Raw genomic sequence first — 18,389 nt, forward strand, 5'->3', positions numbered from 1 at the left:
ATCATTTTTTTTCTGTACATTAGATTGTCTAAAGCTGAAAAAAAAAAACGTGCTCATACTTCATAGTGTAAAACTGTCAAGTTAAATTTATTAAAATTCTTTAAAAAATCAAGTTCAAGTGAATAAAATAGTCAAAACATCTGAAAAAGTATAGCACAGTCTAATTTGCTAATGGTTAATGATTATGTACATGTCACATCAAAACATTTTGATTCAAAACACTTTATTTTACTGTGGAGTTTCTCAAAAGTCACTGCTTTTAAAAAAGAAATTCTAAAGTTTAACCTGTGATTCGATATTTTTTGCATAATGTAATACTATTACCATTACTTGTCTGTAATACTGTCTGTATTGAAAGAATGAAATCGAATAGATGTCTCCATTACAGTGTTGACCACATAAACAGTGCTGTAAGTCAGAAATACCTGGATAAAAATGAATGGGAAAACCTCTCCAAAACCAACAAACCCAAACATGCAAAATGATGCACAGACACAGAGAGCACAACTGATTAACTAGTCTTCTGACCGACTAATCACACGCTGCTCCCCCACAACTATTTCTTATGTCATTTACAGTAATGTGTTTACCTCATGAAACCTATTTCCAGTTATACGTCATTTGATGCAATACATTCAGAAAGAAAATCATGTAAAGCGCCTTTTAGTTCAGCTACTCAGATAATTTCACAAAGTGAGTTCAGTCCATTATTTCTAATCAGAAAACTCTATAAACATTTACTATAGAATGATGTGAAAGGCAGAACTAGTAGTTTCAAGTACTAACCGAACACTGTGTCAAGTATGAGTTTGATTGTAGTGCAGTTATCTCACTGATTTTGTAAAAAATAAACTGCGTATTTATACCCCACTATGACGTGGTTCTTATAGAGACACGTTTCCCTGCATGATGTCACTGTAGAGTTCATCCGTCAGACTCTCGTAACGCCCCAAACGGCTGTTGAGGAAGTAGAGCCGGTCGGTGGTTTGTCTGGGGTCGTATCCCTCCTTCTGTAAGCGAGTCTTTTTGATTTTAAATGTGTCTGGAGGGGAGAGAAATTAAAGATTTTACACTGTTAATACAAGAATCATTTAACCAGAAATTTATGGTTTAAAAAATGGCAGCAACATTTTAGGTTTTATAGATTGAACTTAAATTTGTTGCAAAAAAAAAAAACGTATATTTCGTTTATTGATATGTTAGTTTACAAAAAAAAAAAAAAACTCTGTTTTCTATCTCTATAATATACTGAAAACCACATAATGCACTTGGACTCAAAAATATGCACGTCAAGTCATTGAACCAATTAATAACAAAAACTTAGAAGAAGCATAACTATTTAAACAAAACACCAACAAATATGATTCTGGAACTGTCGATTCATTTTATTTTACATTCTTTTTCAACAACCTGTTTCTCTTTAGGGAAAACCAATCAAGCAAAACATGCCTAGAGCACCTCATTGTGGCCATTATATAAAACAAAGGAAAAAGTGCTGGGAATGTGATGTGTAATAACTGTGAAGCACAAAGATGACAAAAAACTAATAAAGTCTATCCAGCCTTTGCTTGGGCTGAACGCATTTAATTTCTTTGTGTGTGTGTTTGGGAAGTTGCAGTGACGAAGAGAGTGAAAATTTAAGATTGAAGGGAGTAAACCCTGTGCTTAAGCTTGTAAGGAAATGCAAAAGAAAAAGAAGAGCTTCTACTTTAAGTAAATGTTCATTTAAAAGCAGCCTACTTCAGTGTAATATGTTACCATATCATCACGCTAAACACTGAGAATTACAGTAATTGTAATGTGATGATCAGGTACAGATCTCTAAATCAGAGAAAATCATAGGTTTGGGTGGGTGGATGGTTTATTTTTTACAGCAGATTCAGGTGATGTTAGAGCTAATCTGCATCGCTAGTATATAGTAAGTGAAGTATCAGAGGTGTAAAAAGTACTCAAAAATGTTACTCAAGTGAAAGTACAAGTACTGAGTGAAAATTTTACTCAATTAAAAGTAAAAGTATCTGGCTAGAATCATACTTGAGTAAAAGTAAAAAAGTACTACATTAAAATTGTACTTGAGTATTAAAAAAGTAAAAGTAATAGCGTGAATGAAAACTAGAGATTCTTGTTTCAGCTTTTAATCTCTAAAAACATGAAGTGAAAGAACCACATACAAAGTTTTATCCTCATTTAGAACTGTTTGTGTTTAATTGTATTTAATTATCAAACTATAAGACTACTACCTAATGGCAGTATGCTACATGCTACTCAAAGTTGCAAAACCTCGGATTTAACTTCAGCAGAAGCTGATTTTCAAAATTGTGAGTGTCAAGCCTAGCTCTTTGGGGGCTAAAAATCAATCCTGTAGTGCCTGAAACACAGGCCAGATATCCATCCCACTCTTTGTTGGCTTCATGTGTACAGCCATGAGTCTTTTTGGGAAAGATGCAACAAGTTTTTCACACCTGGATTTGGGGATCCTCTGCCATTGCTGCTTGCAGATCCTCTCCAGTTCTGTCAGGTTGGATGGTAAATGTTGGTGGACAGCCATTTTTAGGTCTCTCCAGAGATGCTCAATTGGGTTTAAGTCAGGGCTCTGGCTGGGCCATTCAAGAACAGTCACGGAGTTGTTGTGAAGCCACTCCTTCGTTATTTTAGCTGTGTGCTTAGGGCCTTCGGCCCAGTCTGAGGTCCTGAGCACTCTGGAGAAGGTTTTCGTCCAGGATATCCCTGTACTTGGCCGCATTCATCTTTCCCTAGATTGCAACCAGTCGTCCTGTCCCTGCAGCTGAAAAACACCCCCACAGCATGATGCTGCCACCACCATGCTTCACTGTTGGGACTGTATTGGATAGGTGATGAGCAGTGCCTGGTTTTCTCCACACATACCGCTTAGAATTAAGGCCAAAAAGTTCTATCTTGGTCTCAGACCAGAGAATCTTATTTCTCACTATCTTGGCAAACTCCATGCAGGCTTTCATGTGTCTTGCAGTGAGGAGAGGCTTCCGTCGGACCACTCTGCCATAAAGCCCCGACTGGTGGAGGGCTGCAGTGATGGTTGACTTTCTACAATTTTCTCCCATCTCCTGACTGCATCTCTGGAGCTCAGCCACAGTGATCTTTGGGTTCTTCTTTACCTCTCTCACCAAGACTCTTCTCACCCGATAGCTCAGTTTGGTCGGACGTCCAGCTCTAGGAAGGGTTCTGGTCATCCCAAACGTCTTCCATTTAAGGATTATGGAGGCCACTGTGCTCTTAGGAACCTTAAGTGCAGCAGAATTTTTTTTGTAACCTTGGCCAGATCTGTGCCTTGCCACAATTCTGTCTCTGAGCTCTTCAGGCAGTTCCTTTGACCTCATGATTCTCATTTGCTCTGACATGCACTGTGAGCTGTAAGGTCTTATATAGACTGGACTTGATTAGGAAAGCCACACACCTATCAGTGTAATCAAACACAGCTGGACTCAAATGAAGGTGTGGAACCATCTCAAGGATGATCAGAAGAAATGGACAGCACCTGAGTTAAATACATGAGTATCACAGCAAAGGGTCTGAATACTTAGGACCATGTGATATTTCAGTTTTTCTTTTTTAATCTGCAAAAATGTCAACAATTCTGTGTTTTTCTGTCAATGTTGTGTGTACATTAATGAGGAAAAAAATGAACTTAAATGATTTTACCAAATGGCTGCAATATAACAAAGAGTGAAAAATTTAAAGGGGTCTGAATACTTTCCGTACCCACTAATTTCCAGATCAACAAAGAGTATAGAACCCAAGAGGCGACACTCTGATACTTTTTAGACAACAGTCACTAGATGGCGCTCCGGTAGTGCGGCCGCCATTATGGGGTGAAAATACTAATTGGACCATTGAATCCTTCACATCTTACGCACCCCAAATCTGTGAATTTCACTGCCAAATCAGAAGCACAGTAGAACAGTTTTTTAAATTACGTCACCAGTAAATTGTATGGCTCCTACAGTAAATGTTGTATTGTCTTATATACGTTTTATTTTACCAGTTGTGGAATGCAACAATTCATCCATCTGAAGTAACATAGTTAGCCTACTTTGAGCATTTCCATTTTATGAAACTTTACACATTTATTAATAGTAAATTAATAATTAATTAATTTAAGATCATCATGTTTGCAGCGAACAATATATTTCATACCTAGTGGAGTAATAATAATATCTAGATCTGAATTGAAATAAGCTATATTGTACGTTTTAATGGATCACGCTACAAACATAATGATCTTATGATCTGCTCTGTCCATTATCGCATAATTCCAACTTTTGGACACTTTTGCTTCAATGGACATTAGACAACACTGCAAAATAAAGCTGTTATATTCATATATTTATTGTCCAACATTCCCAATTTTTCTGATGCATGTCATAATTTAATTTCATATGTTGGTATTAATTCAGTGTTTATAAGTCTAATACTAATACTAGATCTTTTAAAGAGTTTTAACCCAAACTGACTGAGAGCAAAAAAGGATTTGTGAAAAATTTTTTTTTTTTTTTTTTTTTTTTTTTACAAAGCAGCTGATATTGCCATAGAAACTAGTGGACTGCCAAGATGCCTTCACCCAAAAATGGCGGAAATGCAAGGCCGCTGCTGGCGCAGGTGTTGCAATGGAACATTCTGTTGAGTGTCGCTTCTTGTTAGTGTATATTCTTTGAGGTCAAGGTACTGTGCATTGTGGTAATTGATGCAACATGACGTCACTTCCAAAGGACCAATGAACATGTCTGACCAATTTCATGGAATGTGAAAATGAATCTCATTGAATAAATAACCTTTAAAGGGATAGTTCACCCAAAAATGAAAATTTGAGGTTTATCTGCTTACCCCCAGTGCATCCAAGATGTAGGTGACTTTTTTTCTTCAGTCGAACACAAATTATGATTTTTAACTGCAACCGCTGCCCTCTGTCAGTCAAATAATAGCAGTGGATGGGAACTTCAACTATAACAGTAAATGAAACTTGCTTAGACAAATCAAAATTAAAACCTGCGGCCCGTGACGACACATTGATGTCCTAAGACACGAAACGATCGGTTTGTGCGAGAAGCCGAACAGTATTTATATCATTTTTACCTCTAATACACCACTATGTCCAACTTCGTTCAACTTCCTGTTAGTGAGGTCAAAAAACGCGTTGTGATGACGGAAGTGATGTCTCGCCCATATACTTCAATGAGCGCGAGACATCACTTCCGTTGTCAGAGCGCGATCCGACCTCACTTGCTGGAAGCTGAACGAAGTTGGACATAGTGGTGTATTAGAGGTAAAAAATTATATAAATACTGTTCGGTTTCTCGCACAAACCGATCGTTTCGTGTCTTAGGACATCAATGTGCCGTCACGAGCCGCAGGGTTTAATTTGGATTTGTCTATGGAAGTTTTTTCGACTCTTATTGTTCAAGTTCCCAATCACTGCTATTATTTGACTGACAGAGGGCAGCGGTTGCAGTTAAAAATCATAATTTGCGTTCGACTGAAAAAAAAAAAGTCACCTACATCTTGGATGCCCTGGGGGTAAGCAGATAAACATCAAATTTTCATTTTTGGGTGAACTATCCCTTTAAATTAAACTGGTCATCAGCACAATTCAATTGGTTTGGTAATAGCAAAAGAAAATAGAATGAAGTGATCTCCAAAAAATAAGTACTTTTTGATTGTAAATAAAATTGTAAGGAGTAAAAAGTACTTTTTTTTTCTCAAAAAATGTAATCAAAAAAAGTAAAAGTATTGATTTTTAAATGTACTCAAGTAAAGTAAAAATCCCCAAAAATAATATTTAAGTACAGTTATCAAGTAAAATTACTCAAGTACTTTACACCTCTGGGAAGTATTAACCAATTTAACAGGTTTTTAATGTAGCTTTTTTCGGTAACTTTTCATTATATGTTTAAGGAAAGCAAAGGAAGATACAGAGGAAAATTGTGTATGAATCCATCACCTGTTTTGTCAACCTCGGGTGAAAATCGTAAGAAGACGGGCCGGGCGTAAGAGGGAAGAGCATTCTGCACATCTCTTAGAAATGCCTCGCAGTCGAAGTCATTTGTCACGTCCGCTATGGCGGCCATTCCTGCCTTCCCCTCCACACCTGACGATTAAAAGAGAGACACGGCTGTAACACTTATTGATGTATCTTGATTTGGAGATTATAATGTCTGTACTGTCTCCCATCCTAACATGAACCAAACCAGACCCTACTTAACTTCTGAAAACAGATTGTGAGCAAAGTTTGAAATGAGAAATAAAGTCACATTGGAAATATAAAACCACAATTAAGAGATGAAGTAGCAACTACAAGAAATCATTGCAATTGTGCTAAAGTCTCAGTTCAAGATATAAAATTACAACTGGGATATCTAAAGTTGCATGGACATTAAATACTGATTAACTGTAAAGTTGCAATTGTAAAGAAAAAGTCACAGTTCAATATTTAAAATCACATCTGGGAGACAGAAAGCTGCAACTACAAGAAATAGTTGCACCATTCAAAGTCACGTTGTGAGATATTATGTCGTAATTACGAGAAATAGTTGCAATTGCAACACGTAGAGTAAGTAAATTATAAAGTTGAACTTGTGAGATATATAAAGCTGCAATTACAAGAAAGAGTTGCAGTTCATGAGATTCACATTGCGTGATATAAAGTTACAAGAAATGGTTGCAAATGCAACATGTAAAGTCACATTGAGTTATAAAGTTGTATTTATGAAAAACTGATTATGTCAGTTATGTTAAGATATAAAGTTACAACTGGGAGATATAAAACTTTAACTACAAGAAATAGCCGAAATATGAATATGAAAAATAACAACTAAGAGATAAAAAATTGCAATTATGATATTTACAGTGGAAATTGCAAGATATAGAGCCACACTTACCTGTGTATTTTCTTTTTACAACACATAAAGTCCCATTTAATTACATAGTCGCAGTTGTGAGATACATATAGTTGCAATTACAAGAAAAATGTGCAGCTTTTCAAAGACATTCAAAGTCAAATATAAAGTTGCAATTACAAGAAATAGCTGGAATTTCAACATGTAAAGAATCTCCTAAAAACTCCCAATTAGATTTAAAGAGCCAATTGTAAAATATAAAACCACAGTTACTTTTATTTTCTTGACTCTGAGGTTGAAACCGGAGGAGATGACTGTGAGCTTTAATCTCCACCTCATTATATAAAGCATTTGCAGCTCTTTCTTTATATAAAATGTTTAGCGCTAATTATTTCAAACATCTGCAGTCTCACCTGGCACTGAGACGCCGTAGACGGCCACGTCCGTCTGATTCAACAGAGAACTCAAAACTCCTTCCACCTCTGTGGTCGAGACGTTCTCACCCCGCCAGCGATATGTGTCTCCGCCTCTGTCCCGGAAATACACGTAACCGAACTCGTCCATCACCATCAAATCACCTGAGACAGAAGAACACGGTGTGAGAGGAATCCAACTGGTACACAAGAGGATCAATCCTCATCCGGAGAGCTTTGGATTTACCTGATACATACGCCGAATCTCCCTTTTTGAAGACGTTGTGCGCAATCTTTTTACTGGTGGCTTCTTGATTCGCGTAGCCATCAAAACGACGTAATGGATCATCTGGATTGATTCGGCCAACGATGATCCCTGGTTCTCCTAAAATGCTCAGAAAATACACAAAAACACTTGTATTAAAGTGCTAAATGTCTTGTAGGTGCATATTTACACCAGGGTTATTATAGTTAACTAAAATAAAACAAAGAAACATATTCGTTAAAATAAAATGTTTACTGAAATACAATAGAAAAAACTTTGCTAGTTTCCAATTCAAAATATTAATAAAAACTATAACAGTGTTTCAGTGACGATGTACTAAATATGGAAAAGTTTTCCCTTTGCATTTTTCGTGTACAGATGACTACGTTGTCAAAACAATCCCTGTTCACACGGATCTACAAAAACAACAAAAAAACGCTGTATTCTGCTGCCTGGCCAGTAGATGGCGATGTCACTTTGTAAAGAAACACTGCTGAACATGTAATACACATGCGCATGACATCACTGTTTTCAAAAATGTGCGTTTTTGTAGCTTACACTGAGACAATAACGATATCATTTTCAAAAACTTGTACTTTGAAACTTGATTTTAAAAGTTTACGTTTTCAGGCCCCCAAAACGCAGTCGCCTAGTAAATTATTGGCAAAAATGCATAAAAAGTTCTCAGTTTTTAGTTGAAAATGTAAACGGCCCCTCAAAAAACACTGATTTACAACACAAACTGACACAATCTCATTTCACACACTAAGTCATAATAAATGCTGGTTTCTCATTGGCTGTCATTCGTCTCTGATGTGAAATGTGTTTATTTAAACTCCAAACACGGACACACCAAGTGATACACAACACTGTTACTGTTACTAGCCAGACTTTTGACCCATTTGCAAATTATACAAAGGAAGACCTTTTGAAACACTTGTGAAATTCACTTGTTTACTCTGTCATGGTACAGTATGTGTTCAGAAGCTGCTCAGTTTGTTTCGAGTTGCCAGGCAAATACAGATAATATTCACAACATGATATGCTAATATATTAAAGGAAAGATATATCATTCAATTTCCACATACTTTGTGTCAAAAAGATCAAAGAGATTAATCAAAGAGCCTGAAAATAATAATCTATCACTAATATATCAAAAATATGAACTATTTTCATCATTTTCAGCACCAAGTCAGCATATTAAAGTGATTTCTGTAGGATCATGCGACACTGAAGACTGGAGTAATTCAGCTTTTATCACAGGAATAAATTACAGTTTACAACATATCCACATAGAAAACAGCTTTGTTGTCTTACGAGACAATCAATTATAAAGTTTAGCGTCATTATACAAAAATATTTAATATTTTATGCAGTTTATTAATATTTAATATTTTACTTCCTTCTTTAGAAATTAAATCACACATCTACTGTGTGTGTTTTCAGGTTCAGATTGTGTGTTTGTCTCACCAGGTTTGCAGGGGACACACAGTCCTCGACTGTCCCGTATTAACTCCATGGTGTCCTCGTCGGCCCTCAGCAGTCTGATGGGATAAACGCTGGGCAGAATCACGCTGTTGAAGCCACATGCCCCCACCTGGCCATAGGAGCACATTACACATCAATAAAACATGCATCATACCTATTAAATGTAATGAGGAAAGATTCACACGCACCTTATTGTCCATGTTGGCCAGGCTGCAGTTGCACTCGGTGGCTCCATAAAACTCACCGATGCGTTTGATGTTGAAGCGTTTAGTGAACGCTTCCCAGACGTTGGGCCGCAAACCATTGCCTGTGGCAACACGCACCTTGTGAAGAGACTCGGACGGACGGACCGGCTGTGCTAACAGGTACCGGCAGATTTCACCAATATACTGGACCACCTGCAAACACACACAAACTACAATTAAACGGTTTAAATGAGACAATCAGACAGTAACAAAGTTTGTTTTGATTGTTTCATGGACTGATGGTTCGCATCTGGGTTTAATCATATTTTAGACTAGACATCTAATGCAAAAGTGTTTATCATACAAAAAAGTTAACAAAAAAAGACCTTGAAAACAAAGTATTATATTTATTAAGCCAATTATTAACTGTATACTATACTTTTTGGTTGAACTTGGTTTAACTTTTATTTTGAACAGAGACAGATGAATTTTCACCAAAATACTGTAAAATTCGATTGGAAACATAACCTTAAACAAAAGTTATGGAAAGTGTTTTCTCTTCCCTTTTGAATGTACTGTAAAAGTCTGATAATTGACTGTCCTAAATGCACAATTACAAGATTTAGTTGCACTAGATGGATCTCTTTAATGACTGATCGAGGTCAAACGTCCTCACTGTGCAGTTGTATTTGACACAGTCGTCCCAGAAGCGACTAGCGGAAAACTTCCTGCGGATCACCACTGTCAGACCGTGCAGCAGACACTGACCAACGCCAACGATGTTGCCTGGGAAACCCAGAAAGAAGAGAAATGATTGATTATACTGATCCTGTCTGTTGAACCCATGTGATCTAAACTAAAGATTCAATGGATTATTTCATCATTTAATAATGATAATTATTTTGGTAGCTCATTCAAGAACCCATAGAGACACAGAATTGAATGTAACAACAGGCTTCATCCTAAATACGTTTTCTACATTGATGTATCCATCTTTTTCAGTATAACTGTTTCAGAATTAAAATGTTAAAAACTGGACACATGGGATTAAAGATATTTAAGGGAAGACTCTAAAGGCAAAAACATTGTTTTTTCATGCACTGGTCAATTTTGAGATTTTGTTCTTTTCACAAAAAGTTTTTTCAGATTAGAGGAAAGAAGGCCGTTCTCTCAAATTGAGATATTTTTAAAGGCCGTTTTCTCAAATTGAGTTTTCTTCTCCACTTCAGCAGCACTTACATACACCAAACTTTACAGTTTTATTCCAATCCATATTCTGAAGGTTTTTACTGAGGGGTTTGTTCATATATAATTCACCTGAAAAATATTTTCCATTTTATTCATAAGACCATGGCGTAAATGTCTTTTTTCTTACTGTTGACAGTATTTTCTGATTTACAGAGAAATAAAAAGAGAAATTCAAAATCCCCTCAGTAAAAACATTTAACTCTAACATGTTAACAAAATCAAACCAAAAAAATTAACCTGGCTTTATCCAATCTTCAGATGTATTTTCTCAAAGTTTTTGTATTGTTGTTTAATACCAGTGTGAAATAGGTGTGAAAAATACACAAAGTGTGAAAAAGGTGCATGAAGTGTTGGTCATCCGATTTTAAAAGGTCATTGGTGATATCTGATGATAAAATACTGAGTATATATTTAAATTTAAAGTATTTACTTTACTTAAATAAGAACAAAACGTTTGTCCATTGACAAAGTTGTTGGTAGATTATGGAGTTGACACAAGAGGAACCTTTACACTGGTTGGGTTATCAGTGATAGGCCAATTTACCACTTTTGGACTGCATTGCCCAAAAGCATTGTGAGCCAAGTTGATCGTTCAGGCCATTAGTAGCAGTGGTTTTACGATCTACTTAGGTTTAATGTGCTACTGGGAAACGCAGCCCTGGTTGATATCACTAGAATGAAGGTTATTTAAGGTATTTTTAGTGATCTGGTGTTCTATAAGCTGAACAGAGCATGTTGAAAGATGTTTGTGAACTGCTAACAGACCTGCGGAGTGATAGAGCGGCAGGCAGCAGTAAACAACATCATCTGGCCGCAGACCGAAGGAGTGATATCCAAACGCAGCGATACGATAGTACCTGTTGACACAGCGCAAACAAACACAGAGTGAAACAGTCGTACAGATGATGTCTGGTCAGTATTTTAAGAACAGTGTTGCACAAACCTGCTGTGAACCACGATGGCAGCTTTAGGCAAACCTGTCGTTCCTGAGGTGTAGATGTAAAATAACCTATCTGAGACCAGAAACACACACATCACAGAAACAACATCAAAATGAGCACATACTGTATCATACACTTCTGTAGTTTTGTTTCTAAAGATAATTATAATGCTTACAGACTAATGTAAACCCTATAAAAGAAAAATAAATTAGCCATAACAATTATTTTTTTATGAATTTAGATTTATTTTAACTATAAAAGTTAAGAGGTAATTTCTGCTCACTTTCCAATTCCTTAATTAAGATACATTTGACATTTTGGCCCATGAATTTCTGTGACTTCACACAAAGAAAAAAAAATATTTTGATTGCTCTCAAAGAGAAATTTCAATTAACTACTTTATAGTAGAGCAAAAAAAAAAAATCTATATTACTATAAAACTTAAAGGCAAAAAATAAAGCCAAACTGGTCTGTAAAAAGTGAAGCTGATGAAGCTGTTTTTGGAGTTGTTTAATCATCCTCTGCTCAGATCTTGAGAAATTAAATTGATTTGATTTGCAGTTTTATGTTTCAGTAGCTGAAATCAGATCAATTATTATTTGCAGTAGAAATGAATCTAATTTGAAACATGGCTGAAACATAAAAATAATTATTTACAATTGACATAAAAGAACAATTTAAATAAAACAATTTATTTGGTTTAAGAAAATAAGTCAAATTAGGTTACATGAACATGAACTTTGGTATTTAAAACTTAAAAAAGTTAACTCACTTTACTTTTGTAACTTTTACTTTTCCAACTAAACTTTATAAGTTCAAATAACTAAATTTGTCAAGTTGAAAATACTTAAATTCTAAGTAAACACATCTTAACTGAGTGCAAAATGATAATTCAAAAAGTTAAGTTAAATGAACATAAACTTTGGTATTGTAAACTTAATAAAGTAAGTTCACCTTACTTTCATAAATTTATTACAACTAAAATGTATTATTTCAAAAACTAAATTTGTCCAGTTGAAAATACTTAAAATTCTAAGTACATACAACAGTCAATGTCATTTTTTTTTTACAGTGCAACAATCTCTTCTCTTTCCTGTCAGTCTCCTACACTGTTCACGTTGTAAACACAGTGCAGCGCTTCTGTGTTCTACGTCAGAACGCTGTCTCAATTGTTGAATAAAGTTGTTATTTTTACATGCAAGTGAAAATCGCTGCACGGCATAAATGATTAGCGAAAGTGCATTTCTTCCTGTTTTCTTCCATACAAAAAGTTGCATCATATATGACGTTAGTGTGCTCCGGCCCGAAACGTTAACTGCAGTTTGAGTGCGGGCCAGCAGGGGAGTGGGGACAATCACGCTTGGGTTCAGTTCAATTCAACTGTGCCTAGTGTGAAAATACCCTTAGGTTGTGTAATAAGTAAGGATATGAATCAAACTGTTTCCCACATATGCATTACGGGGGAAAGGTCAGGAATACATAGTATGAATCATGTTTCCAGTTGTGTCAGATGTGACTGGTGTCTGGAGAGGGTAGTACCACCAAACACACACACATTCGTGATCAGGCCAGCTGACTGGGTCAGAGGTGATTAACCGATGACCGATCACCCTCTGACACATTTACAAGCCCTCTGTCCATAGGTCTGTCTGTAAAAGACACTGCTGTCTTTCTCCTGCGTCTCCTAATCCTAGTTTCTCTGCATCTCTTCAGGGAGCGGATGTGTTTTCTGCTCTCTTTGTCCCTTCGTCGTGTTTTTTCTCACACAATCTGCTTTTGTACCTCAGACTTTCTTTCAGTCCCTCTCTCTCTCTTTCATGCGCTGCCACTGTGCTCTTGGCTGGTATGTAACCTTTTCCCCACTTTAACCACTCGCTCTCTGACTGAAAACACACGTAATACCACTGCCTCTCTCGCTCTTTATAATGGGGTGAATCTCAGGCAACCTGCCAAACACACCACCGGCTCATATTCAACCCAAACTCACAAGAAAGAAACAAGAAATTAGATAATTAAACCTGTTTTTTTGTTTGTTTGTTTTTTTAAAGATTTTTAGCATTGTGGCATACATTTTCAAGCAATTATGCACATTTTCCCCAAAATAAAACAAATGTATTTTACTTTATGTATTGTAATTAATTACATAATTTTATTTAATGGTGTATAATACTTTAAATTCATATATTATATATTTTATATTGTACAAATACATTTTAAGTAAAAGTATTTATTCATCATGGTAATATTTATGATGATCCATTTATGCAGATTTAAATGTAAACAAAATATGCAATATAAAGAGATAACTAGACTATTAAGATTTTTGGCATAGTGACATTATTCTCATGATCAAGTAATAAACATAATATATTGTACACATAAAATGATTGTGTATTTATCATGGTAATATCTATAATGATTCAATTAAGCAGATTTAAAATAATATAATGACAATCTAATGAAAATCAATATTTAAAACAATATATTATATTATAAACAACAATAATAAATTGTTTATTATAAATTACTATTATTTTGGTTTGTGAAGCACTATGTTGTTTTTAATGGTACTATATAAATAAATTTGATATTTGATAAATAAATATATTTAAAATAACAAGAATAATTACAATAAAACTTAAAAGTGAAAGTTGGGAAGGGAAATGTGCTTTATTTGAATGAAAATAATATCACAACGGCTAACGGGCTAAATATCATGTCGCAAATATCATGCTAAATATCATGTTGCAAAATATCATGTCTTCATAATGTTTTTCATTTGTGTTCTGTGGTGAAATGTGACCTGAACGTGCTTTCATGACACCAAAAAATGAGAGAAAACAGAACGATTGCGACATCTAAAATGTGTCTGGAGACGTGTGGAGACATTTACGTTCTGGTAAATAAACTCACTCACTCACACAGAAGGATGAAGCATATCATCCAGGAACACAGACAGTGAAGTGTGATGGTGAAAGTCAAACCAACCGTTGAAGCCCTTGTTGTGCGTGACAGCGGGTGGCGTGTCAGGAGATGAAGCCAGCAGCACGTCCAGGTTCAGAGCCGACAGCGAGTCCAGAGTCTCGTCAGGAGCCGCACCGGTGCAGAAGAGAGCGAGAGAGCGCAGAGACTCCTTCACCTCCTGCAACACTACACACACACACACACACACACACACACACAAACCCATATGAGACATTCACTCAAACCATCAGCCAGTTGATCGACTTATCATTATATTTATTATATATTTATTAATATATTACTTTTTTATATTATTACTTATTATTGTATTATTTTTTATATTTATATTTATTTATTATTATATTTGTAATTATTTTTGTTGTTGTTTTATATATATATATATATATATATATATATATATATATATATATATGTTTATTTGATTCATTTATTATCATTATGCATTACTTATTATATATTTATTTTATATTATTATTTATTTGATTTATTATATATTTATTATCATACTATTTTATGTTGTTTATTTGATTTTATTACCATTATTTAGTCATTATTTATTTTGATTTATTTTATTTATTATTATTATTATTTATATATTTATTATTATTATAGTTGTTGTTGTTGTTAAATTTTATTTATTTAATATCATTATTATTTTTTTTATTTATTTTATTTGAAAGTGAAATGTCAAAGTGCTTGTCCTTTTTTGCCCTTGCATTTACAAAACTATTATTGCCTTGTGAATGAATGAATGAATGAAAATGAATTCATAAATTAATTAATTCTTTAACAAACATTCTCATTATATATATACTGAATATATATATATATATACACATATATATATATATATACACATATATATATATATATATACACATATATATATATATATATATATATATATATATATATATATATATATATATATTACAATATTTCAATACTCAACTAATTTTGAGTAAATATTATGAGTAAATATGCTAAATACGAACAAAAAAAGTAATTTGTTATGTATTTACCATCAGCTCTTAGACACACTTCTCACTAAATATCTCTGTTGGCCATTAAAAAACATTGCCTCAGTTTGCAAAGAGACGAACAAAGTAAAGCGCATCTCACCGTCCAGAAGCTCCACCCCAAACACCATCCCGCGAGCTCCTGACACACCTACGCAGTGCATCAGCGAATCGCGTCGCAGGTTGAAATTGATGAACGCTGGCTCCACGCCCACTTTAGCCAGTCCGAGCCACAGGGCCACCGTGGGCGGGCGACTCTCCATGAAGATGGCCACCACGTCGCCCGACGCCCAGCCCTGCGCCAGGGCCCACTGCGCCACAGCGTTCGACCGCCGGTCCAGCTCAGAGAAACTCCACACCTCGCCTGTGGACTCCTCGATAAGAGCCGGTTTGTCCGGGTGGAGCGCCACCTGCTGGGCGAATATGGATGGGACGGTGCTTCGCGTACGGATATAATGATCCATGAATAATTTTACACGCAACAGTACATACAGACCGCTGGAGGAGACAAAGAAAGAGTTACATTAACAGGTTTCATGACTTCACTACATTATTCTCCGTCAAAAGTGAGAGAAAGTAGGTTGTACTTACATAATGTCTCTCTTGATGGTACATGCGGCCACATAGAGAAACCTCCATCCTCCAGAACATAAGTAAATGACAAAAAGTGCCACCAAACTCCAGAACCATGAGAGTCCCAGGACACTCAGTAACCCTGCACCGATCACTGCGACCGGGGCACGAAACCCGTCTCCAGCACCCATCCTGGAGGAGAGGAGACACGAGAAAACAAGCTTTTTTAATTATTACACATTTGAGACCATGTTAATTGAGGAACTACATAGAGTATTTGTACTTCTATATTTCTTGCATCACCTACAATTAACCAGTGAAGGTGAAAAAAGTGATTAAAAATGTGAAAAAGAAATGGTGACCAGTTAGAAGAACCAAGGCCTGTTCACACCAAGAAAAATAACTATAAAGATAACGATCTAAAAAATCTTCTAAATATAAAAGAATAGCACCATCCACACCACAGCCTTAACGATATAGAGAAACGATATCATTGGGATCACTTTCAGAACGATTTTTTTCCAGCTGTTGAAAGATAAAACACTGACAGCCAATCAGAATCCATTCTAATTTGCAGGCTCGCGCATTTAAAATGGCTGACGACATTGCGGAGAAGTTAATCACTACCACAGTTTGAGAAGTCAAACCCTCTTTTCAAGGATACTTTAAAGAAAATGTATATATGGAAAACAATCAGTCATACCCTTGGAAAAATGATGAGAAGTATTAACGATGAGATCATTACAGCAAACAGCGTAACATAAAATTACCTCAGGGATCCAGCGCTAGTTTCGCTAACGTTGTCTTGCTTCCTTTGAAGTTTCAGTGAAAAAGTCTAGGCGTTGTTTTTATTCCACTGTTTTGACTTTGTCAGCTAAATTCACTGTTAGATTAGATCGATTACACTAGCTATTCACTCAAAGCATACTGCTTTGGACACTCAAAGGACATCTGCTGGTTAAAGCGTGTAAAAACAACAAGAACAGCGAAAACATGAAAAAAAACGCAGCGCGAGCTAAGAATAAACAGACCATTATCGTTTGTTGGTGTGGCCGCAAATATAGTAATTATCGTTATAGTTATCGTTATTGGTGTGAACGGGCCTAATGACTTGTGATGACTATTTTTTTCTTTTTTTGGGGGGGGGGGGGGGAATAGCTGTATAAGCCTTGAACCTGATGACACAACAAGCTGTCAATTAAGTCAAAATATGGCTGTTTTTAATCATTATTCACAAAGTTTTTTTTTTTTTTTTGTAATGTTTCTGTTCCATTGTCATCAAATCTCATTTCAGTAAGAACGTATATGAATAAAATCAGTCATTATCTAAAATGCTTTGATGAAATGAAAAAATTATAAATTGCACATATAAATACCCAATTTTAAAATATGTTTAAATGTAAAATTTCCCTCATTTTAACTCATTCTATACTTTTTATAGAGAGAGAAAAAAAGTCTTAAAAAGGCACGTTAGTAATCACAGAAATACAATTAAAACGTTTAGACCTGTTTTAATATTTAAAGCTAAGATAAATAAATGGATTATTTAAAAAAAAAAAAAAGTTTCTCTAACTGAAGATTCAACCAAATATATGAAATACATTTAAATAGTAATAGTAAATAATAATTTAAATAGTAAATAATTATTGTAAAGTACGCTCGTTGCTCATGAAACGCACTTGCCTGCGCTCCTCCCGTTCAGGTTTGACCGTTCAATCCTCTGACCAAACAAATCCCTCAGAAACGCTGAAAGTTGCAACCGCGCCTTCACAGATCTGACGAGAACTTATTGAGAAATGTGTGAAATTGATAGACGTCTACAGAAAGATGACACCTAACATTTTATTTGTGCTCGCGAACTCTCACTTGGCTCACAGTGCGTGTTCCTCAGCCTGCAAGCACCGCCTCCCCATTCACGAGCTCCGCTCTCATTGGAGAACGCAGCTGTCAGTCACGGGTCTGCCGGTTCTCCGGGTTCTGCGTGTCTGGACTGGCTGTTTTGGGGTCCTGTCAGAACTCAACCCTCTGAGAAATGAGGGCCTGTCCCAGCTAACAAAAATATGTGCTAAGACCGTTTCCTCGTGTTATCATAACGAGATCAGGGTAATATACGATAGGTAATTTAATTAATGACTCGATGAAGAAATGGACTCGCTGTTTCACAATATGTTTGATTTCATCATAGGCCTAAAACGTGCAACAAATCAGACACTTTGAAGGGGTTCTTTCCTTTTCTTCTTAACATTTATTTTTACTAAGACTTTTTTTTTTGTTTTAGCAAATGATAATTTACCTGACTGTTACTGGACTAACTGTTGTAAAATGTGGTCGTTTCTTCTCAGATTTTACTGTTTGCTTTTTTTTTTTTTTTTTTTGCAATACTCACTCTGACCTGAAGGGGGA

The 18,389-nt window shown here is 35.5% G+C and overlaps 1 protein-coding gene across 2 annotated transcripts; it reads right to left on the reverse strand.

The window, feature by feature from the left end:
* Positions 1–72: 72 nt before the first annotated feature.
* slc27a1b (solute carrier family 27 member 1b) lies at positions 73–17,903 on the reverse strand. 2 transcript variants are annotated; one of them, XM_067403294.1, is made up of 13 exons: positions 17,670–17,903; positions 16,005–16,178; positions 15,517–15,911; positions 14,398–14,559; positions 11,412–11,481; positions 11,234–11,325; positions 9,897–10,006; positions 9,224–9,433; positions 9,018–9,144; positions 7,530–7,667; positions 7,283–7,447; positions 5,975–6,121; positions 73–1,042 (listed from the first exon to the last, which is right to left on the reverse strand). In XM_067403294.1, the coding sequence occupies exons 2-13, from the start codon at positions 16,175–16,177 to the stop codon at positions 885–887; spliced, it is 1,947 nt and encodes a 648-aa protein (XP_067259395.1). In that variant the 5' UTR covers position 16,178; positions 17,670–17,903; the 3' UTR covers positions 73–884. The 2 variants fall into 2 exon arrangements, with proteins under 2 accessions (XP_067259395.1, XP_067259394.1); XM_067403293.1 differs by having other exon boundaries at positions 74–1,042; positions 17,666–17,903.
* Positions 17,904–18,389: the final 486 nt, after the last annotated feature.

Source organism: Chanodichthys erythropterus, chromosome 12 (genome assembly GCF_024489055.1).
Source record: "Chanodichthys erythropterus isolate Z2021 chromosome 12, ASM2448905v1, whole genome shotgun sequence".
Taxonomy (NCBI): domain Eukaryota; kingdom Metazoa; phylum Chordata; class Actinopteri; order Cypriniformes; family Xenocyprididae; genus Chanodichthys; species Chanodichthys erythropterus.

Excerpts from the sequence above, each read along its gene's own strand:
- slc27a1b (XM_067403294.1), bottom strand. The coding sequence starts at position 16,177 with ATGGGTGCTGGAGACGGGTTTCGTGCCCCGGTCGCAGTGATCGGTGCA. Across the intron at positions 15,912-16,004 it reads ACCATCAAGAGAGACATTAT|CGGTCTGTATGTACTGTTGC; the intron begins GTAAGTACAACC and ends TGTCTCCTCCAG. Across the intron at positions 1,043-5,974 it reads ACCCGAGGTTGACAAAACAG|ACACATTTAAAATCAAAAAG; the intron begins GTGATGGATTCA and ends TCTCCCCTCCAG.